The sequence below is a fragment of the Chionomys nivalis genome, chromosome X (assembly GCF_950005125.1).
Source record: "Chionomys nivalis chromosome X, mChiNiv1.1, whole genome shotgun sequence".
Classification (NCBI taxonomy): domain Eukaryota; kingdom Metazoa; phylum Chordata; class Mammalia; order Rodentia; family Cricetidae; genus Chionomys; species Chionomys nivalis.
Genome location: NC_080112.1, coordinates 69,905,890 through 69,924,766, shown reverse-complemented (window position 1 = coordinate 69,924,766; position 18,877 = coordinate 69,905,890). Strand labels below are relative to the sequence as shown.

The window sequence follows — 18,877 nt, the reverse complement described above, 5'->3', positions numbered from 1 at the left end:
GTGAAAAATTTATGAAGAATGCATGTTCCCTAATATTAAGAACAGTATCAGGAAGAGATTTCACACGGGTTCTGACAACATATTAGGGCACTTTATTTTTGACAGAGTGGAGCCAAGGCAATGATGGGATCTGTGATGGATGGGACCACGCCTTGACGGCGACTGCTTACTTATATACACCCAAAGTCAGTACCCTGAAGACAGACTTGGGGAGTTCAGTAAGAAAAGACTATGGATCAGCTATTTATATCTCATCATGAGTTTAACTTACATAATTGTCCTAGGGTTATGTGATTTTAAGCCTTATCTTTTTGCTCACTTACACATTCCAATTTTCACTGTCTATGAAACCATTCTCTTCAGCTGCTTAACATGTCCCAATCTGTTCTATCTTTATAAAAGGAACAACACCGGATAACTCAGCTGTGCCTCCCAAGCAAAACAAAACAAAACAAAATGGTGTATGTCAGTGGCGTGTGTCTGGATCTCAGCGTTTTGCAAGCGAAAGTAGCAGGATCAGTTCAAGGCCAGCTCTGGCTACCTGGGGAATTTGAAGCCAGTACAGGAGACTGTCTCAGAAAGAAAATCAAACAAAAACAAAACAAATCCCCAAACACTACCACCTTTCAGAAAACCCAAACCAAACAACAGCAACAAAAAGCAACCCCATCGCCATTGATAATATGTCATCCCTAGCTTTTGGCAATGCATGGCTCTCCAGCTACCCCACTTCTTTCTTGGGAAAGCTTTTTGAGAAAATTTTCCACAAAATGTCATTTCTTCTCTTTTGATATAGTTCTCAGGCCTTGTTATCTGGCGTCTACTCGCAATTTTCTATAGAACTGCTGTTTTTTAGGTAATTGTCAAACCGGGTGGACATTCTCAGGGCTTATCTTATTTGACCTTTCTACTGGAGCAAACATTGCTAAACACCTAGTCGCTCCTTCTGGGTACTTTTTCATCCCTCGCCTTCAGATCGTTATCATCTGGTACTTCTCTTGACCACTCGCTCCTTCCTTGTTTCTTCACAAGCTTTTATTTCTGTGCCTGCCTGCCCTAAAATGTTTTTTTTCCCCAGATGAGAATAGTTTCATTTTCTGATAAAGAAAAAAAAAAGGAATATAGGCCAAAGTTACAGCTCAGTAGTAGAGAGCTTCCTAGAATGCTTGAAATCCTAGGTTTAATCATTAGTACAATATATAAATATAAATATATATGTATTTCTATTATAATGGAAAGGTAAAATTATAAAAAATACATTTATAATATATATATATACATATGATCTCTAGTACTATAAAAACAAAAAAATAAGGAATATAAGAAGTCTATTTGTTAAAAAAAAGTCGGGTCCTGGGGCCTAAAGTGTTGCTAAGTAGCTAATCACTTATCTACCTTGTACAAAGCGCTGCATTTGATTCTCATCACACTTCCCAATCAGATCCTTTATCTTCCAGAAAATTAGACTTAAGCCTGAAGTCCAACTGAAATCCCACTACCCAGAATTTACTACTGTTAGTTTTGTGTATATTCTTTTAGACTATAACTTCATTATGTAGGAGTTGGAGTGGCTGGGAACACTTGCTCTTGCAGAGGACCTGGGCTTGATTCCCAGTACCCACATGGTGGCTCACAGCCATCTGTAACTACAGTTCCAGGGGATCTCATGTCCTCAGCTACACATCATAACACACACTATAAAGTATAGCACTCATACGTACACAATTTTAAAGATCAAAAAATTATTATGTATATTAACATATAGTACAAATGATATTATACTATGACATTTTTACCAGCTTTTCTCATTTTCAGAGATGTTTCTTTGAGACAAGCTCTCACTCTGTGACCCAGGCTACCCTAGTCTGTAACTTGGTACAATCCTCCTGTCTCTGCTCCCCAAGTGGTGGGATTACAGACATCCATCACTCTGCTTGGATTTCTCTCATTCTGTGAGAGTGGAGGGTGTGCGCATACTTATGCCTGTGGCCGACATCCTCTGTCATTCTTCTACCTTATCTTTTAAGATTTATTGTTGTTTTATGTGTATAAGTGTTTTACCAGTATGTATGTAAGTTCACCATGTACACGCAGTGTCCATGGATGTGAGAAGACGACACATGATGCCCAGACACTGGAGTTACAGATGGTTGTGAACTGCCATGTGGGCCATGGGAATCAAACCCTGGTCCTCTGTAAGAGTAGCAACTGCTCTTTACCACTGAGCCTTCTCTTCAAGTGCCCTCCTTATATTTTAGGGTACATCATTCCATTATCAACAAGCATGGGACATTATTTTGCTTCGAGGTGTTGGGGATTAAGCACAGGTGCTCACACATGCGTAGCACATACTCCACCATTGGATTTTACCCTTTGGCCCAGACGCAGACTCCAGCTTATCTTCAGCCATCATAACACTTTTTTTTGTTGTTTGTTTTGAGACAGGGTGTTACCACGTAGCACTAACTGATCTAGACCTCTCTATGTAGACCAAGTTGTCCTCAAATTTACAGGAATCCTCTTGCCTCTACCTCTCGAGAGCTGAGATTAAAGGTGTGTACCACCACACACGGCCGTCTTTTTTTTTTTTTTTTTTGAGACAAGGCTGATTTTGAACAATTTAAAAATTTAAATATATAATTTTTTTGTTTTTTTGAGACAGGGTTTCTCTGTAGCTTTGGAGCCTGTCCTGGAACTAGCTCTTGTAGACCAGACTGGCCTCGAACTCACAAAGATCCAAAGATCCATCTGCCTCTGCTTCCTGAGTGCTGGGATTAAAGGCGTGTACCACCACTGCCCGGCTAAAATTTAAAAATATTTATTTTATTTATATTTCATTTATGTGTATGTGTGTGCATATGTGAACATTTGTGTGTGTGTGTGTGTGTGTGTGTGAGAGAGAGAGAGAGAGAGAGAGAGAGAGAGAGAGAGAGAGAGAGAGAAAGGGAGAGACAGAGAGGGCGAGCGAACTTGCACAGACCAGAAGAGAGTCTGGGAGCACCAGTAGCTGGAGCTACAGGGGGTTGTGAGCCTCTTGGTATGTGTGCTGGGGACTGAGCCGGGTTCTCTGCAAGAGCAGTAGAAGCTTTTAACTGCTGAACATCTCTCCAGTCTCATCTTTATTTTATTTTATTTTTTTGAGGGGGGAGGGCTCATGTCTAAGGCTAAGACCAAGGATGATTTTGAATTTCTGGTTTCTTGCTTTCGCCTCAGTTCTGGGATCACAAGCATGGGGCAGCACACATAGTTTAGTACTGTCTTGGGGCTAGAACCCAGGATTTCCTGCATGTTAGGCAAGCACTCTACCAACTAAGCTGCATTTGCAACCATGCTCAAACTCTTCTGCTCCCATCTTTCAAGGGCTAGAATTATAGGGGTACCACCACTATATAATGGGCACCACCATGACCAGCAAAATGTACTTCTATCTCTTTTAGTTTTGGTGTGTTTGAGACAGTTTGGTTATGTAGTACTCGTTGGTCTGGTACTCGCTAAGTAGCCCAGGCTGGCCTCAATTTTGGTAATTCTGCCTCTGAATATTGTCTCCTATTTTTTGAATATTGAGAGTATAGGTGTACACCACCATGCATAGCTAATGATTTTTTACTTTAAAGTTTTTATCCAGGTGTAATAGCTCATCCTGAAATCCCAACACTTTGGAGGTAGAGGCAAGAATATTAATAGTTCAAAGTCAGCTTGGGGTGCATTAGACTCTGCTTCAAAAAACTATTGTTCTAAAGTGCACATGGGACCACTCCTTTTTTAAGAATAAATTTTCTTAAAGTGAATTTAAAAAAACACAATACATAGCCAATTTGTTTCCCAGAAAAATCACAGGAATTCACACTCCCATCCAAATATTACCACCTAACTTTTAAATCTGTCCTTTTTTCCCTCGCATTTCTTTTTACACTATATTCTGATGATCCCTAAGTCTCTATCTGCACTATATTCTGATGATCCCTAAGTCTCTATCTCTAACACTCATCATGCCCTCAAGCACCAGGCAAGGATTTTCAGCTGCCAGCTGGACATCGACACCTGCATGTCTTCTAAACAACTTTGATTTATTTTAACCGAACTCATTTCTCTCATCCTCAATGTACTCCTCTTTCTGTAATTCCAACGTTGATTGATGGTGCCTGGTCAGAAAACCAGGGGCCATTTTCAAGTCCCTCCTTCTCCTCCCTCTCCAAATAGTAACAATAATGAATAGTTACCAAACAACTACTTTGTGCACATAGAAGATCTCATTTCATTCAATTCTCACAACAGCTGCAACGGTAGCTTTTAGTTTTATTTCCATTGTACAGTTAAGGGAAACTTTGTACAAGTTTTACACAGGATACACAGATAGGGAGCAGGGATTTAAACCTAGTCAGTCTCAATCACGGTCCACATATTTAATTAACTACTATACTGTATCATCACCATATCTAGTTCATTCTCCCACAATGTTTTCCTTTAGTTTTTTATATGTATGTGCATGTGCCTGCTTCTCTGGATGTGCACCACGCAGGTGCCCTCGGACAGGAAGAAGACCTCAGAACTCCTGGAGCTCAAGCTAGCCCAAGTTGTGAGCTACTCAATGTGGATGCTGGGAACTGAATCCAAGTCTTTTTTCGCTCTTAACCACTGAGCCATCTCTCTAGCCCTCACCACTTCTTGTCGGTTCCTTCATAGTTAGTCACATTCAACTTAAATACATTTTCCCACGTTACTCGCAAAATAGTCTCTCTTGAAAAAATAGGATCATAGCCTTCTTATTGCTTTTCTCTTAAGATTCTTCAGTGGTGCCGGGCGGTGGTGGCGCATGCCTTTAATCCCAGCACTTGGGAGGCAGAGGCAGGTGGATCTCTGTGAGTTCGAGAACAGCCTGGTCTACAAGAGCTAGTCCCAGGACAGGCTCCAAAACCACAGAGAAACCCTGTCTCGAAAAACCAAAAAAAAAAAAAAGATTCTTCAGTGGTTCCCTATCACGTATCATAAAGTCAGAAACACTCTGCTTAATATAGAGGGCTCACTTTCTTCTGCCCATCCCCAGACGTTCTACATCTCAAAACATTTCCATTACACAATCTGAATTGGTGATAATTGCCTAAAAATACTGTAGAGTTTCTTCCTGTGATGGCTTTAAATATGTTATTTCCTGTGCCAGAAATTGCCTTTCCCCATTTCCACTATTTCTCTGTTATGCCCTTAAAAGTTTTTTTAAAAAGATTAAAATTTTTTATGTATACGAGTATTACACCACAAGTGTGCCTGGTGCACATGAGGTGGAAGAGGGCAGTGGATCTCCTGGAACTGGAGTCATGAGCCACTTTGTAGGTGTTGGGAATCAAAGTCAGGTCCTCTGCAACAGCAACAAGTGCTCTTAACTGCTGAGCCGTCTCTCCAGCTCCCATTCTTCATGCCTTTTTGTGTGTTTAACTCTGAAGTGTCCTCCTCTAGGAAGTTTTCCAATTTTTGTTTTGTTTTGCTGAAACAGGGTCCCATTATAGCCCAGACTGGTCTCGAACACGCTGTGTAGTAGAGGGTGGCCTTGAATTCCCGAAGCGCCTGTCTCTGCACAGTTGCTGGGCTCCTAGGCATGCAGCACCACGTCCAGTGCAGTCACTCAGCTTCCATCTGCTACTCTAAACACTTGCTTATATTTGTCACATTCAGTTTGTTCACTTGATTGTGTTTAGAAAGTTAACTCATGGTTGGCCGTGGTGGCGCACGCCTTTAATTCCAGCACTCAGAAGTCAGAGGCAGGCAGATCTCTGAGTTCGATGCCAGTCTGGTCTACAAAGCCAGTTCCAGGATGGCCAGGGCTTCGTAGAGAAACCCTGTGTCCACAAAACAAAACAAAACAAAACCAAAAAAACCCCAAAACAACCCAAAAATCCAGTGCTTGGCACTTAAGTAGTTTATAGATATCAGTTATATTGAATTAAATAACTTAATTGTCAAATTGTAAGCCCTTGTGTTTGTTGAAAGAATTCAGTCATCAGTGAGAAGAGATTGTTTTTTTAGGAGGTTAGGTGAAGGGTGAAGGAAAGATGTCCTAAAATTCCCACTTGTCTACCCCTTAATATGGGACTTGTAGGGCTGGAGAGATGGCTCAGTGGTTAAGAGCACTGGGTGCTCTTGCAGAGGACCCAGCTTTGATTCCCAGCACCCACATAGTGGTTCAGAACTATCTGTAACTTAAGATCCAGCAATCTGACATTCTCTTTTGGACTCCTCAGGCATTGCATGCACATGGTTCATGGTCATAAATTCAGGCAAAATATGTAGACACATAAAAATACTTATTTAAAAATTAAAATAATAATAAAATAATCTTTTAAAAACATGGGAAATGTTTTGATACCATTCTGATGTACAGAGTTAGTTCCAGGACAGCTAAGACTGTTACATACAGAAACCCTGTCTTGAACCCCCTGACTCCCAAAATGTGGGACATGTATAAATGAATCTTTAGAAATGTTTATTTAACAACTGGGGATATAGCTTATTTGGTAGAGTCTGGATCTGATCTCCAGCACTGCACAAAACTGCGTCTAATGGAGTATTACTGTAATCCCAGCATTTGGGAGGTACAAGCGGGAGGGTCAGAAGTTCAAGGTCACTCTCAGACACAAAGCAAGTTTTAAACCAGCCTGGAATACACGAGACAATGTTTGAAAACTATAAAAACAACCACAAATACTATTTCTTGCTGGACATGGTGACAGAGATCAGTAACACCAGGATTCAAGAAGCATCGGCAGGAGCATTGCTATAAGTTTGAGGCTAGCTTGGCTTACATAGCAAGTTCCTGGTCAGCTGGGATAAAAGTAAGACACTGTCTCAGCATGTACATATATGCGAATGCATTTTCCACACATGTATATATGTTTTTCTAGAGATGTTCTCATGTAGACACTTATCTTCATCCTAGGTCGCAAGCAAGCTCAGAGCATAGCCAAGTATGGATGGGGTTCTTCAGAATATAGACATAAGTTAATGAAATAAACGTCCTAAAATAAATGAGTACACTTGGAATTAGTAGAATTAGTGGTTATGTAGTAACATGTGGAGAATGAAGATACACCCACTATTCCTGAAAAGCAAGAACCTGAAATTATTACTGTTTATCCAATTCGAGCTTGCTGCTTCCCTGGCACCATAATGTACTGCTTGCCGAATGCTCAACTGTGTGTAGCTTGAACTCAAACTTATCAGTGGCAGAAGCAGTGGGGCTGCATTCTACATTTTTGGTACTGTTGTTGGAACCCCACCTTCTATTTTCATGGAAAATCCGTACTTATTCAGGACCTGGGGTTTCAGCCTATCACTTTAGGATAACAGCTCGCGGGGCAGTGCCCATTGCTGATTGATGCACGGGATGAGACAGTTTCTGGGACTGAGGAACACAGATTGGCGGAGTCTGCGTGTGGTGCTTCTCCAAGAATTGGACAGGGAGTATTAGAGATGCAGGTTCCGGGGCAGCTGCCAGTCCCACCCGGAAGTCTGAATGACGCTTTCATCATAAAGTACAAGCCCTAGTCAGCATGGCGGCTACTCAGGGCGACAGGCCCGAGAGTCGGGCGGTGTGTACGTGCGCGCATGCGTGTGCGCGTGCGCGTCGCCGCCGTCTGTGGGTTGGCTGATTATTTTGCAAGCGGGAGGGGCCGTGAGCGCTCTTGCCTCAGGCCTCTGTCCCCCACCCCCTTCGCCGGTACCGGTCTCTTCTTCGGAAAGATGTCGGACACGGCCGTGGCTGACACTCGGCGCCTTAACTCGAAGCCGCAGGACCTGACCGATGCTTACGGGCCGCCAAGTAACTTCCTGGAGATAGACATCTTTAATCCACAGACGGTGGGCGTGGGCCGCGCGCGCTTCACCACCTATGAGGTTCGCATGCGGGTGAGTCACGGGGTGAGGGAGACAGCTGAGGGAGGACGACGCGGCAGGGGAGGGGGTATGGGGGACGATTAACGGCGGGCAAGCCTGGAGGGGGTCATGTGAGGGTTAGGGCATGAAAGGTTTAGAGAGAGGGCTGCAGACTCAGTTGTGACCTGGGGGTACAGAAAACTCCGGAGGGGACTTCGGGAGGGGTCGGGGGGGGGGGCGGTGAAGGAAAACAAGTACTCACGAGGCAGAAGTGGAGCAGGGCTGGACAGGGTGTGGAGGATGGACAAAGATTAGTGAGGAATTCAAGTAGATTGGAATCATGATTGACAGAAGGACGAAAGGGGAGGGTGGAAGAAGGCGGGGGGGGGCGGTGTTGGAAAGCCTAGGCGTTGTGTCGCTGGGTCCCTTAACTAAACTAGGTTATGGAAGTCATTCTGAAGGGGGGGCGGGAAGGCTGGGCTTCTTCCTAATGAGATCTCTCTGGGATGATGGAGTTAAACCTTTTAGTTCGAGGAAACACACCAGAAAGGGAGGCAGTGGGCTTGTGAGAGAGAGCAGAAGTAGAAAGGCAACCTCGAGGAGACCGAACGCTTTGTTGACTTTTCTAAGAATTACATCTGAAAGAGAGAAATGTTTTATGTTTGAGTTTCTTAGGTACCACAATGCTGTGTCTTACGTGAAGCCCGGCCCTGCACTGGGATTGGTGGATTGTCAGTTGCTGCTCCCATCCTCTGCTGATCCTTTAGATTTGAAGTATCCAGAATGTTTACTTCAGTTTTTATTGGCTCTCACTTGAGATTTTCTTTTTTCTTTTCTTTCTTTCTTTCTTTCTTTTTTTTTTTTGTAAAAGGCTATTTGCCTTTTCTGTTCCTGGTCTGTATTTACTTTAATACATGGCATTTCAGAATGGCTCTAGGGATGGCTTCTTCCATTTTGCACCCTAGGGGACTTTATTCTCTTAGTCCACAGTGCTTAGTCCATAGTGCAAGGATGGAATGTGCAGATAAAGTACATGGTTCATAAGTATTTTTTTCCCAGTTGAAGTGGAACAGGCTACAAAAATTGAGAACCATTTTTTTTTGTTTTCTTTGTGTTTTCTCCTCTGTTTAGAGAGCCAGGATAGTCTTTGTGAAGAGCATCCCTCTTGAATACCATTGAGGATCCAAGAGGCATATGGTGCTCTCATTTTTTAGAAGAATTGAATGAGAATGTTCTGCCTGTGCTTGACATTCTTAGGAAGAAGCGGTCCTCTCCAAACTCAGGGCCAGTGAAAGCAGCATGAGAGCCCCTGTCTTCCGGAGACGAGACTATTTGAAATGATCTCTTTGGAAAAGCATGGGATTTATGTTCTTTAAACTACGCTAAAAGAGAAATGTTAATAGAGGAAGGCTTAATTACTCAGGGAACTTAAGTTTAACTTGCTCAGGCAGTATAAAGACTGCTTTTAGGGTTTTGGAGACTTTGTCTAAATGCATGAGAGCCTTAAGGAATAGTGAGGAAATTGTTCTCTACTTTATTCTGATAACAATAGAGACCATCCATCTAGTCCCTACAATGGGTCAGGTACAAACCAGGCTTTAGTTTCCTTTTTTTTCTGTTTTTTTTGAGACAGGGTTTCTCTGTAGCTTTGGAGCCTGTCCTGGAACTAGCTCTTGTAGACCAGGCTGGCCTCGAACTCACGGAGATCTGCCTGCCTCTGCCTCCCGAGTGCTGGGATTAAAGGCGTGTTCTACCACCGCCTGGCTTTTTATTCTGAAACAGGGTTTCTCTGTGTAACAGCCCTAGCTGTCCTGGAACTCATTCTGTAGACCAGGCTGGCCTCCAACTCAGAGATCTGCCTGCCTCTACCTCCCGAGTGCTGTAATTAAAGTTGTCTATTGCGACACCTAGATAGTTTTTTGTTTGTTTGTTTGTCAACACAGGGTTTCTCTGTGTAGCTTTGGAGCCTGCTCTGGCACTTGCTCTGTAGACCAGGCTGGCCTCAAACTCACAGAGATCTACCTGCCTCTGCTTCCCAAGTGCTGGGATTAAAGGCATGCACCACCATTACCTGGCTATGCCTGGGTAGGCTTTAGTTTCTGTATACATTTTGAAAAGTAGAAATTAGGAAACATGTAGTTTTAGTAATTTTCCCAAGCGAATATAACAGTGTCAGATAGGGGCTGGGATTTGAAACCAAGTCTCTAACTCCAAAGTCCATGTTCTTTGCACTACTTTGTTAAGGCTTAGTTACAAAACTTAGTATGCAAAGTGTACCTAGAACTTTTTCACCAGTCCCTTTCACAGTTCTAGTTGTATAATGTGGTGGTTCTTCATTCTGTGAGTTCCAGTTGATTTGAGGCTTCCACTCTTGTATTGAACTCTGGTTTTTGGAAAAATCTATAAAATCATTTGTATTTATTTTTCTGGTGCCAGGAATTTAATTCAGGCCTCATGCATGCCGAGGACACACTCTTCCATTGATCTACACCTTCAGCTCTGTATAATAAATATTGATGAAGCTATTCTCTTTAATTTTATTCAGGAATGGATTCTGCTTGCCTGAGGAGTCTGGAGAGGTGCTATGGTGCTCCTCACATCCTTATACATATTCATATGGATGTTTCTTTTTTTCCCCTGAGACAGGGTTTCTCTGTGTTGCCCTGACTGTCCTGGAACGCACTTTGTAGATCAGGCTGGCCTCAAACTCAAGAGATTTGCCTGCCTTTTCCTCCCAAGTGCTGGGGTTAAAGGCGTGCGCCACTGCACCTGGTTCATATGGATGTGTCATTGTGGGCTTGATTTTTGTGTTTTTTCCTCTCCTTATACTGTATTTTGTGTTGAACAGAACCCCCAAACCCTCAATATCCTGTATTATACAATTCCTACTTCCTCATATGATTCGTAGTTTGCAGCCCAGGCACTAAATTATGTAGAAGCTGTTTTCTTAGAAGGCTAGGTGCTGAGATGAAAGGACAGTATTTTCATCATCCTTTGAGGGTAAGGAAAGAATAGATTTTTTTTGTTTTTAGTTAAACAAAGCCCATAAAATGACAGTTTTAAAAATTAAAAACTTTAAAAAATTATTTATTTTATGTGTATGAGTGTTTTACTTAAACATATATCTATGTATCATGTGCATCCTGGAACTGGAGTTACAGACAGTTGTGAGCCACCACATGGGTGCTGGAATTGAACCCGCGTCCTCTGGAAGAACAAGTGATCTTAAACACTGAATCATCTTTCCAGTCCCTTAATTTTTTTTGAATTTCTGAGACAGGATTTCTCTGTGTAGCTTTGGAGCCTGTCCTGAAATGCTGTAGACCAGGCTGGCCTTGAACTCACAGAGATCTGCCTGCCTGTACCTCCTGAGTGCTAGGATTAAAGGTGCGCCTCACCGCTGCCTGTCCCCTTTAAATTTTTCAAATTACATCTCTATGTATTTATTTTGTGTTCAGAGGAAGGGTTGCAGCACATGTCAGAGGACAACTTGCAGGACTTGGTTCTCTCCTACCATATAGGTCCTAGAGCTGGAACTTGGGGTGTCAGATTCTGATGTAAGCACCTTTCTTTACTTGCCCAGTTATCTCATCAGCCTCCAGTTTTGTATTTATTCTTTTGTTTTGTTGTTCTTTTCTGAGTTTCATGTAGCCTAGGCTGGCCTAAAACTCAATGTGTAGCTGAGGATGACTTTGAACTACTGACCCTCCTATTTCCACTTAGCCATCCTGTTAGGTTACTTGTTTCTTCCTCTTTTTTTAAAAAAAAATATTTAAAAACATTTTTTTATTAAAAATTATTTTAGTACAATCTTTCTCATTTTACATAGCTTTCCCCATTCCCATTCCCTCCCCTCCTCCTGCCCCACTCTTACCCTTGTTTCTTCCTTTTTAAAAGTAGTTTTGTTCTTTGAGAATTTCATCCAATACATTTTGACATTGTTCACTCCTACTCTCCTCCTAATTCCTTCCTGATCCATCTTTACCTACCTCTCTCTCCAACTTTGAGTCGCCTTTAAAAGCCAAACCAAACCATTGTGTTGACCATATACTTCTGGGTACAGGGCTATCCACTGGAGGGAGCATTGTGGGCATACCTGGGGGCCACACTCTAAAGAAAGCTGACTCTCTCATTTTGTTTATTCTTTTAAAGAATTGTTTAGATGACAAAATGTTATGTATAGCAGACTCCATGTAAACCTATTGATATTTCTTGAACCTTGACGATTTTAGGTAGAGTTGGAGCTAATGTCAGCTGGCCAGTTATTGCCTGGGGAGGTGACTTCAGGATTTGTGGAATGTAAAAATAATGTAGTAAGGATCATCTGAAGCTCTACCAGTGCTCCTTTTTTTTTTTTTTCCTTTTTTTTGTTTTTCGAGACAGGGTTTCACTGTAGCTTTGAAGCCTGTCCTGGAACTAGCTCTTGTAGACCAGGCTGGCCTCGAACTCACAGAGATCTGCCTGCCTCTGCATCCTGAGTGCTGGGATTAAAGGCGTGCGCCACCACCACCTGGCTCAGATGCTCCTTTCTTATCAAGAAGCGGTTGTGTTGAGAAAAAAGAGATGGTTCCTTTTAATACCCACCCATTGCTCTGAATTGCCTGGCAAGAAATATGATCTAGATTAATATATATATTTGACCATTTTCATTTAGAACTTATAGACAGGAGTGAAGAGTTGGTCTTTTTATGTGTTATAAGTTCCTCACCACTAGAGCCTGAGGAGTCTTCTCAGTGACTAAGATGTAGGAATGAGGAAGCTACAGAAAGCTAAGTTATATGGAGGCTGTTCATTCTGTATTTTTTAGGTAAAAGGGGTAACTTTCTAGTTAAGTTTCTAGTTTCTATTGAGTATTGCTAACTTACATTTTGGGAGAAACAAAAGTCATGTGTTGATTTTTTTTTTTTTTGAGACAGTGTCTCACTGTGTCATATTGGCAAGTCTAGAACTCTCTGTAGTGGCTTGTTCTCAAACTCACAGAGATCTGCCTGCCTCTGCCTCCTGAGTGCTGGGATTAAAGGGATACACCACCGTGCACAGTCATGTGGTTGATCTCTTCTTTTTTGTTTTTGTTTTGTTTTTCTTGTTTTTCGAGATAGGATTTCTCTGTAGCTTTGGAGCCTGTCCTGTAATTTGCTCTGTAGACCAGGCTGGCCTCTAATGCAGAGTTCCACCTGTCTCTACCTCCCGAGTGCTGGGATTAAAGGCATGTACCACCACCTCCCGGTTCATGTGGTTGATCTTAAGATCATCACTTAGTCATGTAGACAACATACAGGATGCATAAAACAGTGTGAAGAAAACCTAGTAATGTGACATTTTATAAACTGTGGAGATGGAAGGATCAGAAGTTCAAAGTCATCTGCTGCATAACAAAACCCTTAGAAATGGGGATGTGGGTGTGTTTCAGTTGGTATGTATTTGCCTAGCATGTATATAGCCCTGAGTTTGATGCCCAGCACTGCATGAACTGGGTATGGTAGTACACACCTGTAATTTCATGAGGAGGCAGGAAGACAAAAGTTCAAGGTTATCCTTGGAGGTGTAGGAAGTTTGAAGTCAGCGTATGCTACAGACAGGGTCTCAAGTAAAGTGTGACAGGGAGGAGGTAGACCACAATATACCCAGCTGGTATTATCAGGAAAATTTTTCTGAATGAAGTAAGAATTGAGGTAGGACTTATAGGAAAGATTGGGATAAGAAGGCAGAGGGAAGCATGCCTTGGAAGTCTAGAGAATGATCTGAAATAGCCGTTCTTTTGATTTTGATTGAGTGAGTTTAATTGTGTGACAAGTCAGAGTAAAAGAATAAATAGCAAGAGATAGACAGATAGCAAAACATCAAGTCAGGTACTCAACCAGCAGAAATTGACTGGGGAAGCACCTTTAAGGCAGCCAGCTGGAGTTCCTCAAACAGAGAGTCCCAGACAGTAGAGTGTCACCTCAGGTGAGGCTTCCAAGTAGAAGGACAAATAGCAACAAAACCAACAAATAGCATCGTCAAATCAGGCACCTTTAAGGTCCAGCAGAAACTATCCAGGGAAGTTAGGCAGTCAGCTGGAGTTCCTGATTGAGCTTTCTCTCCATGGCTGAGCTTCTGCTTCTCATTCCCACTGCGGGTATTTTTATATCACAGGATAGTAAACATCTGTTGGAAATGCTTTACCTTCTAGTTGTTCCCAAAGACTTCCCTCCATATCACAGAAATAGGAAGGGAAGCACATCTCCAGACAGGGGAGCCTTAAAGGACACTCTAAAAGACAACGCATGATTTACTGATATAATGTGCATTTGAACATGACTAAGTCTTCTCTGTAAGACAAATTTAAGTAGCAAAGAATTTTATGTGTGTGTTTATGGGGTGGAACCATGAGCCTTGGGCATGCTAGTCAAGTGCTCTTACCACTGAGCTATATATACCCTTCAGCCCCAGCAAGGGACTTCTGATCCCCAACTATGGTAAGATTGGGTATGGTAAGGGTTAATATATACCTCGTGGTGTTTTGGAAAAATTTCAAGTATATGGTCCATAGGATCAATTTTTCTTTTTTGTGATGCTGAGAGTCAAACCCTGGTGCTCATATGGAATAGGTAAGTGACCTACCACTGAGTTATATCCTCAGTCCCAGAGGAACTGTTTCTTCATTGAGACTTCTAGTGGTTCTGACAGGTGAGCCCCACGGGTTGGTTGAATAGAACTTATTGGCCGTTTTCAGTTTGGTTGGTTTATATTTTTGCAATAGTGTCTCACCATGTTGCCTAGGCTGATCTGGCATTCCCTATGTGGCCTAGGTTGACCTCAAACTGCTGATCCTCCTGCCTCAGCCTCTTGAGTGTTAAAAGTGTATGCCACAACACCTAGCTTCTCTTCACTCATTCTTTCTTCCCTGTAGACAAACCTACCCATCTTCAAGCTGAAAGAATCATGTGTACGGCGACGCTACAGTGACTTTGAGTGGCTGAAAAATGAGCTGGAGCGAGATAGTAAGGTATAGCTCATCCCCTAATTAGAACCATTGGAGTAAGCAATCTGTATAGGCTTGGAGGGTATAAGATCACAGCTCATAAAGTCTTGAAGTAGGTAGGAAGGGTGAACACATTCTTATAGATGCAATCCCAATATATTGGTTCCTTTGAAACTTAGAGGTTTAGGGCAGAGTTTTGTTATTGTTGTTTTTTTCTTGTTGTTTTCAATACTGTTTCTTTTTGTAGCCCTGGCTAGCTCTGTAAACCCGGTTAGCCTTGAACTCAGAGATCCATCTATCTCCCAAATGCTGGGATTAAAGGCCTGCACCATCACTGCTTGGATGACTGTATTATTTTTAAATGTGTGTGTGTTGTATGTGGTGTAAGGGCACACATAGTACATACAGGCCAGAGGAGTAAATTGTGTGTCCTGCTTCACACATTTTAGACAGGATTTCTCACTGAATTTGGAACTAGGCCGGCAATCTCCAGCGATCCTTCTGTCTCTACCCCCCCCCCCCCATTGGACTTTTTGGTTTGGGTCCTGGAGTCCATATTCATGTCTTCATGCCAGTGTTCTTACCCAATGAGCCATCTCTTCAGCCCCATAAACAATAGTTTTTATTGTTTTGTAGTTTGTAAAGTTAATAAACTTATATAAGTGCAAAAACATGTCAAGAAAAGCTTAGCTAAATGCTTGGATGGTGTTGGATTGTTGAGGAAAGTGAAGAGTGCTTGAAATTTATTTCCTTTTTTTTTTGAGATGGTAAATCTGTCTTACAGAAATCAAGTTAATCCATATGAGCTAGCCTTACTGTTCTAAGGTCTTAGCTGAACCTAGGCATGGTGGATCCCAGGCCCAAAAGAATTGAGATACACAGTTTCCAGAGCAGGCAAGCCAGAAGGATCAGAAGTTCAAGGTCATCCTTGGCTACCTAGACAGTTTGAGATCACTTTGCAGGCACGGGTCTCAGGAAAGGGAGGGAGACAGAAAGGGAGAGAGAAGGAGGGAAGGAGGGAGGGAGGGAGAGAGGGAGGGAGAGAGAGAGAGAGAGCCCTTTACCATCTTATTTGCTTTCTTGCCCTCTTCAACTGGGCTGCTATTTGACTGCAGATTGTAGTACCACCACTGCCTGGGAAAGCCTTGAAGCGGCAGCTCCCTTTCCGAGGAGATGAAGGGATCTTTGAGGAATCTTTCATTGAAGAAAGGAGGCAGGGCCTCGAACAGTTTATTAATAAGTAAGTCAATTTCCTGGCTGCTCTGTTTACTGTGTTTGTCATCATGAAATCTCTCTCCCCTATCTCTCCTGCACACTTTTCTCCCCTCCCCCTTCTTTGTTCCATACTGTCCTCTTTCCCTTTTTGCTGGGGTTTGATTCCAGAGCCTTGTGTGTGCTAGGCAAGCACCTCTAAGCTATTATACTCCCAGCCCATCATGATCTTTCTACATTTTTTCTTTGTCTTTTTGTAATAGGTAATATGATGTAGTGAGCAAACTGGATAGTAAAACTCTGATCCTGTATGTCAAGGCCTGAGAGTGTAATGCATGTTAACCCTTTTAACTAGAATTTCCCTACGCTGTCCTTCTGTTCCATTTCCCTTCTACAATATTAAGGTTTATGTCATACGCCACTACTGTCCTTTAGAGTCTCAAACCTAAGGGCTGACCATGCCCTTTGTCCTCTCTTCACATTCCTATTCCCCTGCCAATTCTTTCTGATCCCAGAAACTACTGATAACCATTTTGGTCTCTTTATAGAATTGCTGGGCACCCACTGGCTCAGAATGAACGCTGTCTACACATGTTCCTGCAGGAGGAGGCAATTGATAGGAACTACGTCCCTGGGAAGGTGCGCCAGTAGGAGTCCCTCTCGCCACTTGCCCTCAACTTTACCTGCTGAAATGACATTGGTTTTTACACTAAGCCTCTCTCTCTTTTTGATCTGAAGTTGACTGCCCATCCCCTGGCCTGATAGACTGTCTTGCATTGTGTCCCTTGGTACCAGACTAAACCATGTGGGCACTGTGCTAGTATCTCTTCTCTGAAGAGAGGTGGGAAACCACAGGCAGATGCTCTTTGCTTGGGGTTGGGGTGGGGGAGGGATTGGAGTGGAAGGCAATTTTTGGGCATTTTACCCATGTCAGAAGGCTAACCTTGGGGGGTGGGGGGTTTGTGCTGGTGAGGCACTGAGATATATTACTGATGCTGCAAGTCTAGGGGCTTTTTCTTATTCTTAGGTTTCACAAGGAACACTGAACAGGGAGAACCTCTGCTTTTCCTACCTGCATGACAATTTTTCTTTGGGGGGGGGGAAGGTAGTAGAGACCCAAAACTTCTTGTTTTTCTAGGCCTGTTCCCAGTTTTCTCAGCAATTTTTTGGTTGTTTTTTCTCCCTTGTTGTTTTTCATGGCAGTAATCCTCCTAGAGTTTAAGCAGTCTGATATGTGGAGCAGGGTGTATGGGTATTATGGGCCCATCATCATGGTTACTGCAAAGTCAAGAAAGCCATAGGGTAGTAGGCTGCTCCTATTGCCTAGCCCCTAGCCCTTTATGGCTCCCTACTCTGACTGTCTACATTTTGCTCACTAGCTAATGAGTCAGTATGGGCCAGCAGTTCTCCCTCCTCAACCCTTGTGAATTTATGGGTTAGTTTTGTGGGTTTTGAGGAATAAGAGCAACTTACCACTGCCAGGTGACTTCCTGAATGGTGGAGGGGGTCATGTTCTAGGTTTCTCTGTGTAGTAAGGAAGAGCAACATCATTTTCCTCCTTCCATTCCTCCTTTTCCCATGTCATTTAGTGCTGTTCCAAGGGTAGAAGCACACATACCACAGCTTCTGGTTTCTCCTAAACACTTTGAGCTATCGAATGGGGCTCAGAGGCAAGAGTTGTCTGCTGCCTTCCCTGGCTTGGTCACAGGGTTATTGAACTGCCTGCACTTGTTTCCCATGGAACTCCAGTGTTGTTCCCAGAAATGGAAATAGAGCTAGCAGCTAGATAGAGAGTTCCCCAATCTTAGAGGCTAAAGCAGCTTCTTGAGGCTGGCAGCTCTCCTAGGCTATTGTTTGGAAGGTGGTGGTTTGTTTACTGGGACCTGCTGTCTGTCCAAATGGTGGGATGAGAGCAAGTTAACTCTGGTACTAGGTGAAAGTGGGGACTCGGGTTAGACTCCTTATTGTGGAAGGATTTGTGTTTTCTGTGTAAGTCCTTGGGGGGAAAGGATTGCTGATTCTGATGTGATCCTGGTCGGAGAGATCAGGATTAGATTTTGACATGGTCTTGGAGCCCATCTCATTGTTGAAGATCCTTGAGATAGCTCTCTAGCTGCTGCGCCCATGCTGGGGGCTGAGCAGCCCCTTTCCCACCTCACCAGTGTCCGTGTCCTTGCTGCCTTTTGATTTGTATCCTCTGTTACAGATATTTTTTTAAACATTTCTTCTTTCATTGTGCACAAGTGCTGAGACCCTGAGGCCCCATTTCTGCTGTGTATATATCCTGACTCGGGGCTTTTATTCAGCAAGCTGTTCATTCTTCTGTCAGACAATGTCATATTCAACTCTGTTCATATTAAACCACTGTGAAGCAAGCCTCCGTTTTCCTCCTTAAGTTGTAAATTTACTGTTTCCCAGTGTTGAGCGCATGCTGGGTATTGTGTAGAAGTCATGCAACATGGCCATTGTCCTGAGGTGATGAGTAAACTTTGCATTTATATTACATTACAGAAAAGCAGAATCTGCTTGTAGTAGCCTATGGTTTCTTGTTACTTACAACTGACTTTGTTACATAGATAATACATCTCCTTCCAGGAAGTAGCCATATAATACCTGTGGTTTAGGTCAGATTTAGCAGATTTGATTTTTACATTTGTGGAGTTTTGCTAATTTGAGTTGAATGTATTTACATTACGTGTGTTTATATATGCATAGTAATGTGTTATAACATAAACATACATATAGACCCATCCTCTGGTGCACCCACATATCACCAACAAACAACGTCTTTCATTGTCTTTTTACCTCATTTAATGTTGCTTCATTGTGTTGTTTTTC

General features: G+C 42.7%; 1 protein-coding gene across 1 annotated transcript; it reads left to right on the top strand.

Annotated features, from left to right (window-relative positions):
• The first annotated feature begins 7,635 nt into the window (after window positions 1-7,635).
• On the top strand, window positions 7,636-18,675 carry Snx12 (sorting nexin 12). The gene is made up of 4 exons (XM_057760433.1): window positions 7,636-7,896; window positions 14,756-14,851; window positions 15,943-16,067; window positions 16,588-18,675. Exons 1-4 carry the CDS (start codon window positions 7,732-7,734, stop codon window positions 16,688-16,690), a joined length of 489 nt encoding a protein of 162 aa, XP_057616416.1. The 5' UTR covers window positions 7,636-7,731; the 3' UTR covers window positions 16,691-18,675.
• The last annotated feature ends 202 nt before the right edge of the window (window positions 18,676-18,877 follow it).